The following is a 21,241-nucleotide window of genomic DNA, read 5'->3' on the forward strand; positions in this document are numbered from 1 at the left end:
TGAATGATTCTGTAGCAAGAGTGGATAAACTATGGCTCAAGGGTCAATTCTGACACACTACCTGTCTTTGTATATAAATTTTTATTGGAACAGATTTTTGGGAATACATTTATGCATTGAATTGAATACATTTATGTATACATTTTATTGGAATACATTTATGTATTGTTTTTGGTTGTTCTTGCACTATAATAGTGCAAACCTTTAATCTCCTCTTTAAGACTTTGTATTAGTAAGAACTCTTAGAGTACAAGTAACCAAAACCCAGTTCCAACTAGCTCAAGTGAAACAGGAATCTATTGGCTCCTAAGCCTTTGAAGTCAAAAGAAGATCTCCCTGAAGTAGCTGTTCACTTGATATCATGCATGTGGTTCCAAATGGATTGTCTTCTGTATGTATGCTGCCCTAGTCATGTCTACTGCACCTCCTGGAAAGACCTTTCTCCCTGCTCACTCATTCTGATTACTTCTCCTCCCTTCACTACTCATATTTATTTCATTCCATTCCATCCATTCCTCTAAGTGCAGATCTTTCTTCTGCTGTGGTGGCATCAGCAGCTGTCCTGTGAACACTAGGCTTAGAGTCACAAGTACCGGGTGCTAGTCCTGACTATGCTATTGAATAACAAAAATATGAGATATGATGTTAAGATACTTTGAAAATCAAAAACCCCTCAAAGGGTTGCTTTTATTTGCTTAGAATCTAAGCATATTTAACCTGGCAATGGCACCAAAGTTTATTTTATCCTCATGGCCTGGGTGAGAAAATGATCCATAAATGTGTTTTAGTTGGCTCACATAGTATTCTTTTCATTTATTTTTTAAATATTTGAGCCAAGATATAAAAACTGGGAGTTTTACTTTAAAATCCATATTTCTGGTTTCACTGAGCCCATGTCCCCACCTGGTAGGAATCAGTTGGAACTGAGTAGGGGCTGTGCCTGTTTAGCCACAATCTCCCACTCCCTTTGTCTTATCCCAACTGATGTCACTTACTTGCATGACCTACCCTTGAGCACTTAGTCAGTGCTCCCTGACTTAATACAGTTATGCATCTGACTCTCAAAGGTCTGATTCCCATCTGTCTTGGCATAGTGATCATGCAGCCTCTGCCAGCTTCCCACATGCAGAAAGCTCACTACCTAGAGAAGCAGTTATTTCATCCCTGGGCAGCTCTGGCCATTGGGAAATTTTCCCCTGTATGTTCCATCCTCTTCAGCATTCCAAAATGGGTAAGTGACTTGCCCCAAGTCTCCCAGTATGTTAGAGAATTAGAAGTCTCAGTATGGCTCACCAAGCTAGTGGTCTTTTTACCCCACCTGATGGAAGTATGTTCTTTCCCACCTTTCTTCCTCATTCTTTAACCCCCAGTCTAATTTAGAGACAAAGAGTACATTTAAGAAGTCATTTGACATCAGGTTTGGTTTTTACTGAACTCTTTGCCTTTGCAAACATTCTAAAGAATAAAAGTTGGCAAACTTTCTCTGTAAAGGACCACATGGTGAATATCTTAGACTTTGCAGTCATGTGGTCTCTGTTGCAACTACTCAACTCCACTATTGTAGCCTGAAAGCAATCATAGATAATATGTAAATGAGTAAGCAAGACTGTGTTCCAATAAAACTTTATTTACAAAGACAGTTAGTGGGACAGAATTGTCCCTGAGCCATAGTTTGCTTATTCTTGCTGTGGAGCCATTCAGTGGGCCAGCAGAAGAGGTGTTTGTCTATGTGGGGGTGTCCTGATGCCACCCATCTTTCAAGAGCCAGCTGAGATGAAGCATTTACAAGCAACTTGCTCTGATTCCTCTTCAAGGTGTTATGTCTATAGCATCAGGATTTCTAGAGTACAACAGCTTTTGAAGATGTTCCAGGAATCCCTGAAAGTCCCTGAGACCCCTTGAGGAGTCCACAAGATAACACTATTTGCATAATAATTCTAAGAAGTTATTTGCCTCTGTCATTCTCATTGTTTTACTACAGTGGAGTTTTTTAGAGGTGATGTGTGATGCGGCCATCACCCTGATGGCTGTTGGAATCTGTGCTTGTGTATTTTTGTTTTTAAAAAATATCTGATATGATTTCTAATATGATAAATATTTATAGATGTAACCCATCTAAACAGAAGCTCTTTAGAGTTTGCAATAAAACTTAAGAGTACAGAGGAGTGCTGACGCCAAAAAGTTTCAGAACTGCTAACATTGCAGTATCCTGACTATGCTTTTCTTACCCTACAAGACACTTCTTATCTTGTAGTATAGATTTTTCAGATGGTCTCAACAAGGATGTCATTTTCTTACAGACAAGAGCTATACTAATCATTGTGTTTTTTAATTGCACATGAATTGTACAAAGTAAATTATTTTTTAAATGTTTCTTGTAAACCACAGTGTGCTAGGTATTATGCTCAGAATTAGGACTAGAGAGATAAGCTCAAGAGATACCGTCCCTGCCCTCATCAAGCTTAGAGCCCAATGGAGGAAATAAACATTAAGCAAATAAGCACAACTAATGATACAAACACATCCTTGATTGCAGTGCAATCAACAGAGAGTACCCAGGACTATGGGAACCAATGAAAGTAGGGTTTATACTCCTGAGGGAAGTCAGAGAAGGGCCTTTGACCTGAGATCTGTGGGATGGAGGGGATCCATGGAAAGTAGGATTTCTCAACTTAGCACTGTGAATTTTAGACTAGATAATTCTGCATTGAGGGGAGAAGGAAGAACTGTCTTGTGCATTGTAGAATGTTTAGCAGCCTCCCCGGCCTCTACCCACTAGATGCCTATAGCACACACACACATACACACACACCATTTGTGACAACCAAAAATGTCTTCAGGCATTGTCAAATGACTGCTGGGCAAGAGATAGGGGTCAGGGAATTGTCCCCAATAGAGAACTGGTGAACTAGAGAAGAGATGCGGTAGAAGGCTACTGTGGTAGCCCAGGTGAAAGATGCCTGTTGCTGGGCTATGGCTGGAAGAGATGAAGACAGTAGGCTGAGCTCAAGCGCTCTGTAAGGGACTGGTCTATATGGCTTGGTAATGAGTAGGCCAGGGAGGGGAATATGAGGGGCCAATGATGAATCTTAATTTGTTATGTTAAAGGACTGACTTTGGTTTGCACAAGTGACACCATCACATGCTGGCTCTGAAATCTGAAGGGACAGGGCTCGGAAGACACGACGGAGTGAGGAAAAACACCTTTGCCCATCTGCCCATCTCTCTGCCAGCGTAGCCACCTGTGTTGTTCATCTCTGCCTGATGGGAGATGGCTTTAATAACAGACCAAAAACAGCTCTTCCTAAAAGGAACAACAACTTTAGAAAAGAAAAACCATCTGCCAGGGCTGAGTGCATTAAGTATGTGTTTAATCTAGCTGTATTGGGACATTTTTTCAATGCCAGTTGACTTTTTTAAACATTTGTGAAATTTGGCAAACACATCAGAGAAAATATACTTTGTAATATTTGAAGGATATTGGCATGTGATATGGTGACAGCGCTTTTGATACACATTAGTATCAGATATCAAGATTTCTAAAATTCTGTCAGTGCTGAAGACTGTGTGAAGATCTTCTTTCTAGTCTAGCCCAAGATTTCTTGACCTTTAATGAGAAAAAGAATCTCCAGAGGAGCTTGTTTAAAATGTAAAGCCCAATTCAGTAAGTCTGGGGTGGGGCCCAGGAATCTGTATTTTAACAATCCCGCTCCCCACCCCGGTGATTCTGAAGCAGGTGATACCACTTTGAGAAACACTCATACAGTAAAAGCACCTTGAAGGAATCTGTTCCAGTTCCTTCCCACCACTGACTTTGCTGTAGGACCCCCCAACCACTGACTTTGCTGTAGGACCCCCCCACCCCCCGTGTCACCCTAACTCTCCTTGGCTAATTTGTTCATATCCAGAGCTGGTCCAGAAAGCTTTCCTAACTGCGTAGACGCTAGAATGTTTGCAGCGACAAGCGACAGCCCCCAGCTAAAACTGGCTTGAACAATCTAAACATAGATTATGTCAAATATGTTTATTTGACATAACAGGAAACCCAGAGAGGGCCAGTTCCAAGGTAGGCTAATTCAGAGACTCAGCAACACCATCAAGACCCAGATTCCTTCCATCTTAAGGGGGTCTCCCCTCAGAATCTATCATGGACTCCAGGGCTGCAGTTCCAGCATCACATGTGGATAACAACCTCCATCCAAGAAAACCTTCCCAGGACCCTCTCCCACACCAGGGGACCTCCCTGGTGTCAGGGTTAGTCAGGAGTAATTCACATGTCTTTGCTTAAATTAAATCATTAACAAAGGAATGAGATTACTGGGATCAATTTTCACCAAACAAGATTCCCTCCCCAAGTCAGGAAAGGTCACAACCTTTCTCAAAAGACATGGCTGCTCAGGGGAGAGTAAACAAAAATTGGTTCCTCCAGTAAAGAGAGAGTCTGTTCACAGAAGAAGGAGTGGCTGCTGAGAAGCAACTGTGTCTGCCACAATACTCCTCTTCCTCTCCCACCATTCCCCCACTGGAGGGTGAGTCACATGAGATCAGGGGCCATGTTCACCTGGTTCATCATTCTATCTTCCACAAGATGCTATGGCTCATGTTAGATACAGGAGGTGTATCAGCATGAAGTGGTCCTGAAATGTTTGTTTAATTTAAATTAATGGAAGATTGTGATTTTGATGGAGAACTGTGAGTAATTAGGACATAAATTAGTTTATTCCAAGTGAAAAAATCCTAACTCAAACTAGCTCCTATCTCTTTTTTTAACTTTTATATTAAGTTCAGGGGTACTTGTGCAGGTTTGTTATATATGTAAATTTGCTTCATGGGGGTTCGTTGTACAGATTATTTCCTCACCCAAGTATTAAGCCTACTACCCACTAGTTATTTTTCCTGATCCTTCCTCCCACCCTCCAGTGTACTATATTGGTTTGTATATTGGGAAGCACAGTGGCTTCAGATCCAGGAATATCCACAGACTTAAATGATGCATGCATTCAGGGTTCTGTTTCTCTCTCTCTCTCTCTCTCTCTCTCTCTCTCTCCCTCTCTCTCTCTCTCTCTCTCTCCGTCTCTAATAGGTTCTCTCAACATGTGGAGCAAGATGGCAAAGGAGCCCCAGACTACCTCCTCTTGGCTTAGCAACCAGGTGGCTTTTCTAAGAGCTCTTGCAGAAAAGCCTCAGAGAGAATTAGGTCATATGCCTGCCAATCATACGGAAAGGGGATTGGGCTGTTCTAATTGGCCTAACCACTACTCGCCCACCTCATACTGGGACAGGCCCCACCCAAACCCCATGGAGTGGTTTCCCTACAGGAAAGAGGTTCTATTGCCAGATGAAGCAGAGAGCAGATGCTGAGCAGGCAAAACAACAGATGTCCACTACATTTGTGGGTGAAAAACGCTGTTTGCAGGGCATTATACATGGGCCAAACCATAACTGAGAACTCCTTGCTGATACTCACAGAGATTAAATATTTCCCCCAGACTACACAAATTCAGTTTGAAACTTTGAATGATGCTTTGTTTCCTAAAGATAAAATGGAATGTTCGTCCGTTGATTTGGGGGGAGGATCTTTAAATTCTCTTATCTCAAAGATGTCTCAAAATATTCCTTATCTTTCCTCCTACTGTCTTTTGGTCTTTTTCTTCTGTATTTTTCTTGGTTACTTATTATGTCTTGACTTCTTAGTCCCATGTGTCATATACCAACAACCTCATAAAAAATTAAAATGCCATCTCTCCATGGTACTTTCCCTAATTTTTCTTTCTCTCTCCTCCCCTTCCTAATCAGGAATAATTCATAAAAATCATCTCACTTCATGTATTGTCCTCTCTGATTCTTTTACCAAGTTCTACCTTAGACTGTAGCTATTTGTGGGTATAATTTAGTCATTTAGTCAGTCATTTATTTGAAACATATAAATTGAGTGCCTATAGTACTGGACTTAGCATTAGAGATGCAATAAAAAGCAATCTCCCCTACCCTAGCCTGGAACTTCCTTTAGGGTAGAAAGTGTTTTTTCTTTATCTTTACATCTCCACACTGTTTAGTCTCATTTTATTAGTAGTATTACTATCATTATCATTATTATTATAGTAAGCCTTTTCTTATTACTTACCATATGCCAGAAAATGTGATAAGTGCTTTATGTATATTGCATCTTATTCTTTCAAAAATCTTGAAAGGAAGGTAAAATACTACTATCCCCATTTTATAGATAGAGAAACTAAGGCTCAGTGATACAAAGCACTTTGCTCACACTTACACAGACTGAGAGGTCTGTGAGAGGCAGAGCCTGCATTTGAACCCAGATCTGACAGGTTCCATACCCTATCTGCTCTCCAGCTGACATAAGCTTTCCCATAAATGCCCAGTAGAACATGGAAATTGGCTTCTGCTTTCTGTGAAGGTTAAGGTTAGGATCTGACAGCTTGTGTATGGAACATAGGATGTGGACTTCGGGTTGAGAGTCCTGTAGTGAGGATAAATCTGCAAAGCCCACATCTCATCCTGACTGCTTTTGTGACCACTGACAGACATCCTTGAGGCTTCATCAGTTTGGCCCCAATCCATGCCTTCCCAATCTCAAACATATCTTTTTGAAGGGCCTTGTGCCTCAGTTTCTTCATTAGCAAACAGTGAAATTTGGCATAGACCAGATGTCCAATAGAACACTCCATGAGAAGGAAAACACTATTTCTGCATTGTCCACTAGAGCAGCCACTAGACACATGCGGATACTGAGTACTTGAAATTGGCTAGTTAGACTGGGGGACTGAATTTTTAAGTTTAATTAATTTTTATTTAAATAATCACAAATGACTAATGGCTACCATTTTGGACAGCACAAAGTTAGAAGAATTTTTATCATTCTTTGACTTGTGATCTTTTACATACCCTAGTTTTAAATTATGTGTGCAACCCATTGCCAGATCCTGAAATCAATGTATTGGGGTGCAAATAACATTTTTTAATGAAATGGCATAAAATAATGAAACAGAATGGAATAAAAAAAGAAAATAAAATATCAGTACATATCATGTGCACTACAAAATTCTGATTGTACTAAGTTTTGACTATGAAACTTTTGTTTCACATATTCGTGTACTGAGTCATTATGCAAAATTAATTTCCTCCAGTGGGTCATGGTCAAAAAACGTTTGAAAACCACCGCCTGCCCCTGAGTAATGTCACCAAGACCTTGAGTGTGTCATGCTTCTGTGGTGCACCCCAATCCACCCAGGGGCTCTGCAAGACCTCATTTCAGAATATTCTGTTCTTCCAGATCCTACAGGCAAGTGGTGAGCATGTGACTTCCCTCAGATGGTGATTAAAAGTGACTTTGTGGTCATCTATCTGTCTGGATGCAGAGACCCCAAATTGGTGGCCCACAGGCAGGATCCAGCCCCCACAGATAGGCCTCCTTGGAACTTTGACCTATTTGTGCATGGCCATAATCCCCTGAGGCCCAGTAATTTTTTCCCCTTTAGGTGGCCCAGACTCTCCAGATTCGTCCCTTTGGGTCAATTTTTCCATTTACATTACCTGCCTGGCCTCTAAAAACATGTCATGTTGTGACCTGTGTTTAACATGCATAGAAAATTATAACCGAAAGGAAACAGAGATGACAGAATGCAACTCTTGTACTTTGTAAATGGGAAAACAAGAGCCTGGAGATGGGGAGTGTCCTCCCTGAGTCCTCACAAAAACTGAATGACAGACAAGGAAGTGATTCTCTCTCCCAAGGAAGAACCAGATGTTAGCAAGAATTGCAATATGACAGAGAAGAAAGAAGAAAGGAAGGCAGAAAGGGAAAGAGGGGAGGAGAGTGAATGAACAGGAAGAGAGAGGAGCAAGAGGAAGGGACGGAGTTGGAGTGGTGGTCAGGCTGTCCTCACAGCCCTGGGGAATGGGGCCCTGGCCAGCAGTTCAGATTTCTGTGGGAAGGGTTTTGTCACATGGCGTGATCACTTCCAATGAGCTTCTAGTGAGCAGATGACTGCGGAGGCCATCAGTGGGTAGTCCCGTAGGACTTTGAGCAATGGGAGGAGCACTTTGGACACAAAAAGGGGCCTCCAGTAGACCTCTGCCCCATAAGAATGGAGAGTGCTTGCAACGGCTTCAGGAATTTCCTGACTCGCATTGTCTAGCCTTCATTTTGGCCTGAGCTCAGGCAAGTGTCCCTGATCTGAAACTGGAACTTCCCCAATGTTTCCTGCTTGTCCTGGTGTGGCCAGCATCATAGAGACCCTGAGCCACAGGGCTGCATCTGTCAAGATGGGAAAGTGGATGAGATGGGGCAGAAGGGGACCTGGAAGCTTCCCTGAGGTGGGATGGGGTCACAAGGGGTGGCACTCCAGGCCCTACCCCACTTTAGTCGCTGCGGCTCTGCATTCATCTGCCTGGCTTCCAGGTGGGGCTCATAGCTCCAAGGCCTTAAAGTACCTGGCAGTACAGGAGAGAAGCTGGCCAGGGGTAAGGCAAAAACAAGAAGTAGGAACCATGGTGATCTGCAAGGATGTAAAAACAAACACCGGGCCATCCAAATAAAGTCTGTCTGGGAGCCACATCCAATGCAAGCAACCCCTGGTCTAGGGAATTTCCCTGAACGATGACCAGGGTGTCATAGGTTTGCATTCCATGCGTGGTTTGCAACAGAAACAGTATAACCTAAAGGCCATTTCATCATTTCATTTCAAGAAAGTCTTCATAGCTTTAAAAAAAAAAAAAGTTTGGAAACCTCTAGACTAGGTATTTTCTATATTCCCTCCACTCTGATACTTCCCCGCCATGTTGAGGAAAGCCGGGTTCACAGTTAAGATTCCTTGGATTTCCCCGCAATACATCAGTGCATGATGGCCTGCCAGCATCTCAGGAAGCAAATGTTGTGTACATATTAAAACCTCTGGCTCAAAGGCCAGGGGACTGAGTCACTCATAGCACAAAGACAATTGCTGGCTTTCTAAAGTTCCTCTATTTCCAACATAGTTTCCAGGGCCCCAAACGAAACCCAAATAGTATTTTTCAGATAAGCTGGAGAGATGCTGGAAAGGGCACCGCAGGCCTCCAGTGCAAGGCAACCCCATTCTCCCTGCTGGGGTCGAGGCAGTCCCTCCTCTTTCCTTCAGGATACACTGGGCAGAAGGAGGCCTTGATGGAACACCCACTGGAAAGAGAGGAGATGAGAAGAAATTGAGCCCCTTCTAGACCTACTGATGCCTGTCTGAACCCTAACTCTAAAACTTACATGTGGTGTAACTTCAGGCTAATTAATTATCCTCTCTGTGCTTCAAATTCTCATATATAAAATGGGGATCATATGGTATCTGTCTCATGAAGTCATGAGCATTAAATGAGAGGATGCTTAGGAAGCGCATAGCACAATGCCTGGCACATAGTGATTGCTCCATTAATGTTAGTTGTTTTAGCTATTTTTACAGGCTCCTCTGTGTTACTGACTGGGGGCTTTGTAAAGATCACAAGGAACTGACTCAGCAGTGACAAGAGAGTATGTGGTGATTGGCAGAAGCCCACTCCAAAGTGGAAAAAATGCCCAGACTGGTAGACACCCTAGGGGTGTTTCCCCTTCTCTATCAAATCTTCTTTATTCCTCAGACACTTTTTATACCACCGTGCATTAAAACCCATGACCAAGTGTAGCCGGATGGTATTTTTGAAATATTAACTGGGATTTCCTTTACCCACCACTCTTGTGCCTTTCCCTCTATTCAGTGAGCAAGGCCTCAGACTGGGATGGGCAGAAAACAGGGACAAAAGTGGTGGCTTCCTAGCTTTGAATTTTAAAATCCTGTCCCTTTAGAAGAACAGAAGGATTTATCATAAAGCTAAATATTCTAGAGAAAGCATAAGTTAGGGAGGGCAGAAAGGGCTTCTTTATGCCCAGCTAATAAGAATGGTTCCCTGGCACATGGGTAGGGAGGAGAATCTTGGGGAAAGAAATGAGAACACAGATCTACTTGACTACTTTGAAAGAGGCCCTGTGCTGAGCCCACGGACACAGGCACAGTCAACAGCAGAGGAGGAAAGAAGAGAGGAAGGAGGCGCGGGCAATCCGGCAGCTGAAACTTCATTTTCTCTTATCTTGGAATAGAAACCAGTTGAAATATAAGAAATAAAGAACTCTGCGATGTTATGGGCTGCCATTTAGTCCTCCTTGCTTGTGAAGCTCACTGCAGTGAAGACCCCTTTAGGTCTATCTAACCCAAACCCTTTATGCTGTAGCTGCCATGTGGCAGCTGGCTGTCAGACAAGAGCAGTCTGGCTGGCCAAGAGCATGCCGTTCTGACACATGTCCTGACAACACGTTTCTGAAGAAGGCAGCACGAGCCGTGTTGCCAGCAACACGCCATGACCATGGAACATGCTGATGAGTCTGGCAGAGAGAAGTTGCGGAGGAGTTTCTGTTGCAGCAAAGGTTTTACAACATCCTCCTGGGAAGACAGGCTGTGTTACTGACCTGCTGACATGGGAAACTGCAGCCAGGCCCGGGCCATCTGTGAAAGGACCCAGGGGTTCCCAGAGGACTCGTACTTCCACCCTGCTGCAGCTGCCAACACCTGCAGCACTTGCATCTCTCTGGGACCCAGCACACACACCTGTCAGGCTTTACCTGCCCATGCCAGGGATGCTGCCCAAAGCTGACATCCCTGGCCCTGGAGCAGCAATCACTGCTTCTTCATCACCTGCCAGGGATGCTGAATTGCTCTTCCTATTTCCTGGCCTATATTCTAGTCACCTCCAATCATTATTTTTACATCTTCTTAAACTATTTTTTAAAACAACTGGGTAATGGATGACTACTATTGGGGAAAAGTTAGATATACCTTTATGCCTGCTTCCCACTTCCTCCCCAGAGGTAGCCATTCCACTGGCACTGTTGCATTGCAGGCAGTTGAGCTTAGTGGTAAGAGCCCGGGTTTGAAAGTCAGACTGCTTGGGTTCAGATTCTGCCTCTGCCATTTACTAACTGTGTGACCTTGGACAAGGGGTCTCAGGTCTCTGAGTTTCATTCTCCTGTAAAATGAGGATAATAGTATCCCCTCTTGAGTTACGAGGGCTCAATGAGATGACATATATAAGTGGCTGAGGACACTGCCTGACATAGAGGACCCACCCTCTAAATATTATCTATTATCTTTCAAGACCCTTCCTTATGCATTAACTGCTCCTATTACTTCATGCATGGCGTCACTTCCAAACCCTCTCCTATACTTCTGCATCTTGGAACATGCACCCCCAGCCCACTAACTCTAACCCTAAACCTCAGCATGACCTCCAGACTTAGGATAATGTAGCCTCTTATGAACTCTTCCCACCTCACCCTCTCTGATTGGCCTCTCCCATTTTGTGGTCCAAGAACAGATACCTCCATGCCCTGAGGCAAGCATCAGTTGCTGTGTGAGCTTTTCTTGTCCTCTTCTGTCTTGTCCTCTGGGTCTCAGCTTTCTCATCTGTTAAGTGAAACCGCTGGACCAATTCAGCCATCTTTTTCTTTATTCTGCAAGTATGAATGAAACAATGACACAATGAGATGGGCACTCACTGTGTGCCTGGCACTGAGGTGTAATGGTGAACTGGAAAGACATGGTCCCTGCCCTCATGGAGCTCACAATCTCGTGTATACGAATAGCCTCCCAGGCCCTTTCTGCTCTAAAGCCTAGTCCCAGGTATTCATACAATGAATGCAGATTAATGCCACAATGAGGTGACACCTGCATGGTCCTTGGAGTTACCAGAAGCAGCTCTTATAATCTCCCTATCAGAGTTTTCAGAAAACATATCACTCACTTATTTTAAGTAAGCACACACAACAAACACACTGATGCCTCCCCTGGAAACAGCAGATGCATTCAAAATACAATGCCCTAGGATAACATAGATCATAACCCCTCTTCCTCACACAGGGAAATGCCCAATTCACACATTTCTCTGCAGGATATATCAAAAGCATGTCAGCCACCTACCTCTGCAGCCCACACAAACCCATAAACAAAGAGACCTCCAGAGATAGGGGGAGAAAGAAGAGGTTGCTTATAGTGGTGAATGGTCTGCAGCCAAGGGGTTTTTTTCTTGGCAGTCAGCAAAAAGGAAAAACTAGCAAACCTTTGCTGGACTTGTCAGAAAATGAATCTGAGAAATGTATGAGCAAAGCTCAGTGGGTAGCTGATAGGGGTGATTTAGAAAGAATCCCTGCACTGGGTTGGGGGTGAGGAGACATGGATTCAGAGATCCTTTAATATTAATTATTGCTTATTGAGGCCAAGCAATGCACTAAGCACTTTTCTATAATTTAAGTAATTTAATACTCACAAATTGCTTCAGTTATTCTTACTCTAGAGATGAGGAAACTGAGGCGGGGTTTATGTAAATTGCTCAGGATCACACAACCAGCAAGTGGCAGGGCTGGAATCCAAACCCAGCCCAGTGACTCCAGCATCCATTCCTTACCTGCTGTGTCGTGTGCTTCCCACCCCTTTCAGTGCAACGATCCCATGACTCTGTGGCCTCACTGTAGGAAACAGGATCGGCACCTGGGCCCTGGCTCAACTCTGAAATCAAACCGGAGGCCCCTGCTGTGAAGTACCAGATCCTCTCATATACAAGCCCCACCTTTATGTTTCAGGCAGCTGCTTTCTACCTGCAAAATGCCTGGACCCACAGTTGGGTCTTCTTTGGTATTTAGCAGATGCCTGTGAACACTCTGAGTTTTGGGCTCTAATTGAGAAGCCAGAGTGTGAAAGCGGCTGCACTCTGCATGGTTATGTGTGGCATCCCCTGGGCCCTGGGCTGCTGTGTGCTCATTGCTGAACCAGTGGATTCTCTGCTTGATGTTTCACCTTTCAACCAGAAGTTCCACTGTTTATATTACACTTCCAGCCAATTATTCACAGTTGTTACGCTGTCTCCAAGTCAGTTTTGCCACTCTTTTAATTATACACCAGCATAGCATAGGTGCTCCTACCTTTTAAAGACTGCTTTAAAGACACTCTATTAAAATGTGGGAACATTTTTATCTACAAGGTCAAGCGACTCTCAGGAGAGGAAAACCCATGTGCAGGTGGCACATCAGTGAAAGAACATAACTTAGGTCACATTTTTATAGGAGAAGAATCGTGTCATTCGGTGTTTTTAAAAGAGACTGATAAATCTGATAACTTAAAGCAAAGTCTAGTTTAAAAGTGAGACCAGTTACTGGAGAGGAGAGAGCATGGAGGGAGAGGAAAAATCGCAGAAGAGGACACACAAGGCAGAATCATGTAATAAGAGGGACTCGTATGGATCACTTTGTTCAACCTCTTCCAAAGAGGGAATTGGGGCCAAAGAAGTTAGATGACGTGCCCAAAATTAGAACAGTAGGTAACAGCAGAGAGGGAATTGGAACCCAGGTTACCCCAGCCACACGGAGACAAAGAACAACAGATGAGAGAGGGAGGAAAAGTCAGGTGGAGAAACTGGATGCTGAATTTGTTTACTGTTGTGTTCAACTCCCATGCTCCTTTTCATTTACCCGGAGGTCGGTCACACCTCCCCTTCCAATATGTTGTTTTGCTCCAACAACTTGAAATTATCTCTAAAATTTGGGAAGAGCTTTACTTACAAATTTAGTTGTGGAATTAAGATGCACTTTTTCATAGAACTCTAAAGATTTGGTATGCATATAAAAGAGGGCTTAATGTTTCAGATCCCTAATTTTTAATCTCAGGGGCATTAATAAGCTGTTTGTTTGTTTGTCTGTTTTGTCTTAAAAAATTATACTGACAGCCATTGGCAACTGATTTACTTGCTTTTATTCTCGGAAAGATTAGGTTTGTTCAGTCTTTCAGTGCCTGAAAGTGTGTGATTTCTTTAAAAATCAGCATTTATTTCACTGCTCATGATCTTTTGTTTCCAGATCAAATTCAGGATGGGTGAATGTGTAATTGGTTCCCATTGCAAATTGTTTAAGTACAACTTTAGAACTCTTTAGGGATAAAAATGAATCATTTTAGTCTGAGATGATATTCCTAAATTAATTTGTACATTTTTTTTATATTTCTAGGATTCAACCAAGTTTCATTTCTTTTCCCTCTGCCTGGTGTTTTGTTGTTTTTGTTGTCTTTTGTTGTTGTTGTTGTTGTTTTTAACTATCAGGCTGTACTGTCATTATGGTAGCCACTAATCACATGTGACTATTTAGATGTAGATTTATATTAATTAAAATTAAATTTAATTTAAAATTAAGTTCCTCAGTCACACTAGCTACATTTCAAGTGCCCAGTGGTCACCTGTGACTATTATATTGGACAGCATAGATGTCTAGAACATGTCTATCATCTCAGAACGTTCTAGTGGATGGCACTAAGGGCTAGTAACTGGGAATGTCTGTCTTGGGCACCCTTTATTGGCCAATAATGTTAAAAGAAGCCAGAGGTTCTCTGCATACATTTCAGAAATCGATCACATAATCTATAAGGTCTAAATGTGGCAGCTTCATAGATTATCTCACAAGTGAGCACAGCTAATGTCCTTTTAGGCTTGTGACTGGTCTCAAATGTTGCTCTCAAGGGTAGGCAGTTTCTAACATAAGAGGTAGTTCAAATATTCATGTGTAAGTCAATTTGGAATTCAAAAGACATTCACCCATAAGAAAAATGTTATAAATCATGTGACTGAAACTTTGCATTTTCTGAAATAAAAATTAGTGGAAATGATAACCAGCAGAAAATCAACAAATTTTAACATTTCAGGGCAGTTATAGATTGGTAGGAAGAAGTAAACACACACCCCCAATACATGTACACATACACAGAACAATGTTAGATTAAGTTTCTGATTTAATTAGCCAAGAATATAAAATCTTACTGGAAATGAGTTGGCTTCCAGGGCAGGAGCAGGGATGTGGCATATCCCAGCCTAGCTTCCATTGACACCCAGAGTTCCTACTTCCAGTCTGCATGAGGAACGGTGTTGCCACACCTGTGAGCTCAAATCTTGCTACACCACTGTTCTTTTATAATCACAGCTTACATCAGCAATCTGGAAGAACTCACACCAACTGTATGTATTTTTTCATACAGTTGTATGGTGTATGTATGCATTAATACACCAAATGTATGAATTTTTTCTTATGGGACTATTTACAAACATCAGAGCTCTGGCCACACACAGCATCAGCAAAGCAGCATCCTTCTCTTGAGGGGATGCAGCAGGGTTAGGGCTGCAGTCCCATCACTACTTCAGCCCCAGAAAATTTTATTTTCCTAATCCATTCCCCTCACTTTGATTTTACACTTTTTTATCCTGGTGGTTCAAAGACTGAGTTCTGTTGGAAGACCATGCTCACAAATCCACTTTCCCAGAAAATCAAATCCAATTAGAAAAAATAAAATTGATCTTAGAAGTTGGCTCTTGAACAATAAGACAGGTTGAATTAGAGGAGGTAGATGAAAGTTTGTGCAATGATCCTGGAGGGACTGTTGGAGACTTCCAAGAGCACTCAGCGTTAATGATGATGATTGTACTATTCGTTCTTATTTTATTTTCAGACTCACAGCTTTGTTTCCCTTGGCAATGGTAGATCACCACACTGCTCATATAAACAGAATCTATATTTTTCTCACAAATTCAGGGCAGAAGAGAGAGTGAAGTATTTTCCAGGGAACATTGAGTAAGAATCAGAAAAAGAAAAGAGAATAAGATTAAAGAGAATGTTTATGAACATTCTGGGGGGTGGGGAAGGATTGCTCAGAGCTGTAGGGGGGATGTGATGGCCATGATACCAGTGAACATTTGTGGAGCACTTAATGCAGTTTTTGAAATATTTTGCATGTATTGACCTATTTAATGAGTTAATTAATGATTTAGTTAACTAGCTGATTCGTTTGATTTTTGTCTTGAATTTAAGACAGAGAAAAATAGATGAATAATGTACATAAACTGCATGAAAGAAAGATTGTGAGAAGTATATTATTCTCCTACCCCAGTTAGCAAAGTTGTCAGAAGCCAGTTTCAGTGCTAAGCAATCAGCTCTTTGCTCTATAGCATGCTTGGGATTCAGGATACCTGTAAATGGGAGATGATCAGAAGTCCTGATTTCCTGTTCCTCTTTAAAAGGAGGAGGACAGATGAGATCAGTTTTGGAGATCATAGATCTCTTTGAGAATATGAACAAAAGTACAAGATAATGTATGTAACACTTAATTTAATTAAAGAGAAATGTCAGATCCGAGGTTATGCTACAGTCTCAGAGGCTATGACAACAGAGATTTGTTCTTGCTCATGATAGAGGTTTATGATGGGTTAGTTTGCAGTTCTGTTCCATGACTCCTCAATCCGGATCCAAGCTGATGCATCCTGCACACCATCTGGGGTAACATTCATTCCTGAGTTAGGGAAAAGGCAATATAGCAGATCACATATTGGCTCCTAAGGCTTCCAATTGGAAGGGACATGCACAATTTCAGTTCACATTTCACTGCCAAGCAAGTCACCATGTGCAATCCTCTATGTGCCTAGAAGAAAAGGTTCAAATTTCCAGTGAACAGACATAACTACCACACAGGGTCAAGAATCCCCAAAGTAGGGGACCTTTAAATTCCTTTGTGGTTCAAGGTTGCTGTGAGTCCAGATTAATTTATGATATACTTATTCAGAGTTTATCCAGGAAGTCTACATATATAAATGATAGGTACCAATTCCCCTTCAATCAGGTGGTTATCTTTATAACCAGGACAAGAGTGAGCCTTCTCCTAATAAGGTATGAGCAGAAGTTTTTGGACTATTCCTTCAACTTTGAGTGAGAATTGAAGAAATGAGTAATTCTCTCCCCAGTGCCACAGGGGTTTTCTATAGGAGAGAAGAGTATGTTTCTCAGTGGCAAAGTTACCTCAACAGCTTATGCATAATGAGATCAGACCAGACAGCTACCAACATTCCTTCCAACCCTGAGATTTTTGTGCTGTAGGCAGGTGCCTAATGAAATATCAGATGACTAGATTTTAGAATAGCCAAGCCAAGTGTATCTCAGGAAAAGGATATCTAGAAAAGTAGCCATGAAATGGCCTTAGCATTCTCACTTTGGCAGCACATATACTAAAATTGGAGATGGTCTTAGCAAGAGAATAACAGACCCAATAAGCTAGTAGAACTCTTAAGCATCATCAAATGCTGGCCACTCAACTGGAGCTCCCAGTGACTTCAACCCTTTCATAATCTCCACCAGCATTTTTTTCTTAATTGTATACATGTAACATTTTCCCAGTTTTATGGAAAGTGCTGTTCAAAGATAGCTTTGAGATGAGTTCCCTTGTTAGCCTCCCTCCAGCCAGAGTGCCTCCCCTTCCCTTCATGCCTTCCTTATAAAAGTCTTTGCTACCTTTGACCACCCTCATTTGATAGACATGAAAATTGAGGCCCAGAGAGGGGCTGTAACTCACTTAATTCAAAAGCCATTTGGAGGCAGGGTCAGCCACCCACTTCTTTGAAACTTCTGAGTCAATTGCAAGTCCCAAATTCCCTTGGACAAGTTTGGGGCCTAATTTTAATTTAAAGCTTACTCAAAAGATGGTATTTTTGATCATTTACTTTGAAATACTCTATGTCCTCTTATTTGTCTTCATTCAGGGATTTGGCTTGTGTTCTTGCAAGGAAAGGTGATGCTCACTCAAAAGTCCTTGCCTGCTTAAGGAGGGCTATGGACATGTCTCATACCACTCAGTGCTGCCTTAGCTTGGCAGTCATCCTGATGATGAATTGAAGATACTTTGCACATCATTTCTTCCCCTTCCACTTTTTCTTCCAGCTACAATTATGATAATGTATTGCAGCAGACTTTGTAAAGAATCAGGGCCTCTGGATAGTGATCTCTTTGTTTCTCTTACAGTTCCTTATCAGCAGAATCCTTACAATCCACGGGGCAGCTCCAATGTCATCCAGTGCTACCGCTGTGGAGACACCTGCAAAGGGGAAGTGGTCCGCGTGCACAACAACCACTTCCACATCAGATGCTTCACCTGTCAAGGTAGGAGGCTCAGCTCCCCCACTCTCTTCTTAGATTCCTGACCATTCTTGCACCATCAGGTCATGCCTCAGGGGCAGAAAGAACAAACACAGGTGGCTGGAATATCTATAAAGACCTAAAGAGACTTTCCCTGAGCCTCTTCTTATGAGATTCTCCCTTAGAATGAGGGCAGTGTATTGGTACGTGAGGGAGACAAGGATCCTGGTAACCTTGGAGGGGCAGGTGCTGACCCAGAAGGAAAAAGACTAATCTGCAAGCTTAACTTACTCATCTGAAGAGACTCCTGGTTTGTGCCTATAAATCAGTGTGAGAGCAAATGAAAGTGCAAACTATCTTGGATAAAATTCAAGATAGTTTTTTTGTTTGTTTTTTGTTTTTTGTTTTGAGAGAGTAGCTATTCTATGACAATGTAGCAATCTTCAAAGGTTAAGTTTAACAAGGGAGAAGAGACATCTTGACCTTGGTAAGGTTTGCAATTTGGGAGCACATAGCTGTTAGGTCATCTCTCATTGTTACAGCTTACACAGGGCTAATTTATATAATCCTAGACTCAACCGAGCTAAGAGTTCCTAAAGAAGACAGATAATTAGCAGCAGGAAAAGGGACTCAGCTGAAAGAGCACAGAGAGCCCTCTGGCCCGGGGCAACACACCCTTCCACAATGTCTCTCCAGCCTCCACATCTTGACCTCCTCATTCAGTCTTCCCTGCTCCACAGAGCAGCCATTCTAATGTTGGATTGCCCTGTGGGTTTAGAAAATGACCCAAAATTTGTAACTTTTTTGTTGATCTTATATTTGTCCTCATAAAGTCTGAGAAATACTTTGTATTCGCTTTTCCCTTTGACTGCTCTTCAGATACTTGTATCCAGGTTTTCCCCATGTCAAACTATATCACAGGTCCTTAAATTGGGTCTCATCTTAAATGATTCCAACAGTGTCATTGTCCTGGAGTCTTCCTCTTTGATCCATTCTAGTGTGTCACTGTCGTTCTTAAAGTATGATACTCAGAACAGATCACAGTTTTCAAGGTCTAGCAAATACAAAGGACTACATTTCTGTTGATGTAACTGATATTGAACTGACTTCCTGAGGAGCCCCTTCACACTACCGGCTTATATTGAATTTAAAGTCGGTTGAAACCCGCGGTTCTTTTTATTTCAGTAACTGCCTCAGTCTCATGCACCTGAGAGTGACTTCCCCTGCCATTGTGAAAATCCTGAACTTCTTTCTTCATGATCTAACTAGACTCTGCACTGAGCAAACAAATTACATATACATATTTCCTAATTTGTTTATAGATGCATATACGGGATACATTTTAACTGGTGTGATTTGAATTTTATATTGAGTATTGGCAAACCCCTTTAGTATAAGTTGAATTGCAAGAATATCTTGGTGAGTGATTATTTTTACACTCTCTGAAATTGAGGCGGGACGAAGGGTAAAGACAAGGAAATTGTTACAAAGTGGTAAAGGATATAATTATGTGATTATATTCTTAAGAGAATGTATCAGTTACCTTTTACTTAAGCAAAAACTTAATAGCTTAAACCAATCGTTTATTTAGTTCATGATTCTCTGGGTTGGCTGGGCAGTGTTTCCCAGTTTCTAGCTCTGCTTATCTCTACTGGCCTCATCATGATGTTATGCAGTTGGCGGGTGGGTCTGCTGGCAGTGGTTGGCAAGCTGCTAACCCCAGTGTCTCCACATAGCTTTTCATCCTCCAATGGGCTGGCTTGGGCTTGTTCATATGGTGGTCTCGGAGCTCCAAGTACAATGAGAGAACAAGCTTTAATAGGTAAGACCTTTTCAACCCTCAGCTTAATGTCCTGCTGTTGGCCAAAACAAGCCAAATGGCCAACCCAGATTCAAGGTCACGGAGAAATAAACTTTGCCTTTTGTAGGGAGATCTGCAGCATCAGATTTCAAGGGTGTTAATACAGAACGGAATAATTTGGCCATTTTCACATTTACCACACGGAGTTTGTAGAATCTCTTTCAACAGAGATTTTAAGGGGAAAAAAATAGACCAATATTTTTCTGAATATTTTCAATGTCCGTTTGCTTAAAGGTGAAAGAAATGAGAGGATTTTTATTTCCAACAGCAATCAACATGACAATTAAGTACCCTATTAGATAGCTTTCTCATCTAAAGAATCTAAAAATTGTTATGAATTTCTTTTACGACTCTTTTAACATGCACTACCATGCTGACGTGAAAGGAAGGAATCTATGAAGGCTAAAAACGGAAACAGAAACCCTGCTGTGACTCCCAATGCCTTATTTCATCCTGATAGTTTATCTTAAACCTTGGAGACCTTGAGCTTTTACTCTGTTGTCTAAATGGATCATGGAGAACAGGAGGCAAAGCTTAGCATCTAGTCAAAGTGGGAATCCAATAGGAGACCTACGTATAAAGCTGTTTCCCCTGAAAAAAATGTTCTCAGCATATGATGGATGAGAAATAAACTGGCTCTGGAGAGGGAGAGAGCAAGGAAACTTGCCTGTTCCAACTTTGGCACTGAGTAGAGGGGAATAAAACAGTGGCTTACTCCTGTAATCCCAGCAGTTTGGGAGGCTGAGGCGGGAGGGTCACGAGGTCAGGAGTTTGAGACCAGCCTGGCCAACATGGTGAAACCCTACCTCTACTAAGAATACAAAAATTAGCTGGGTGTGGTGGCAGGTGCCTGTAGTCCCAGCTACTCAGGAGGCTGAGACAGGAGAATCGCTTGAAGCCGGGAGGTGGAGGTTGCAGTGAGTCAAGATCATGCCACTGCACTCCAGCCTGGTGACAAATTGAGACTTCATCTCAAAAAAAAAAAAAATTATGAAAAATTACTTATGAAAATATCTGTCCATAATCCACCCTTTACATGGATTCATGACTATATTCGTGTTATATATTTGTTATAAATAAAAATTTATAACAATATATAAAATATGTAATAGAGTCAAGCAGAAAATTTAAGTTACAGCGGTCTCCCACTTGGCAAATGGCAAAAGCAAATGATACTCCTCTTTGGAGGAACTCAACTTTATTCCAGGCCTCAAAGACTTTCCACACATAGTGTTATCAGGAAAATGAGTAACTCACAGTCAGTCAAAAACATACAAATTATAATGGAATGAGAGCCAGCAGAAACAATGGCGAGCAGAATCAGAACCTCAACAACTTTGTATATTGAAATTTCCTGTCATTACATAATAACTATATTG

At 42.0% G+C, this 21,241-nt stretch overlaps 1 protein-coding gene across 3 annotated transcripts in view; it reads left to right on the forward strand.

The window, feature by feature from the left end:
• Positions 1–21,241, forward strand: part of ABLIM3 (actin binding LIM protein family member 3) — a 118,597-nt gene that overhangs the window by 23,801 nt on the left and 73,555 nt on the right. For all 3 annotated transcript variants that reach the window (XR_008548107.2, XR_008548108.2, XM_001162953.5), the window contains exon 3: positions 17,888–18,025. Coding sequence is in view for 1 of the 3 variants with exons in the window: in XM_001162953.5 (XP_001162953.1) it covers positions 17,888–18,025 (138 nt within the window). In the remaining 2 variants the exon portion in view is untranslated. The remainder of the gene's footprint in view (positions 1–17,887; positions 18,026–21,241) is intronic.

Source organism: Pan troglodytes, chromosome 4, assembly GCF_028858775.2.
Source record: "Pan troglodytes isolate AG18354 chromosome 4, NHGRI_mPanTro3-v2.0_pri, whole genome shotgun sequence".
Classification (NCBI taxonomy): domain Eukaryota; kingdom Metazoa; phylum Chordata; class Mammalia; order Primates; family Hominidae; genus Pan; species Pan troglodytes.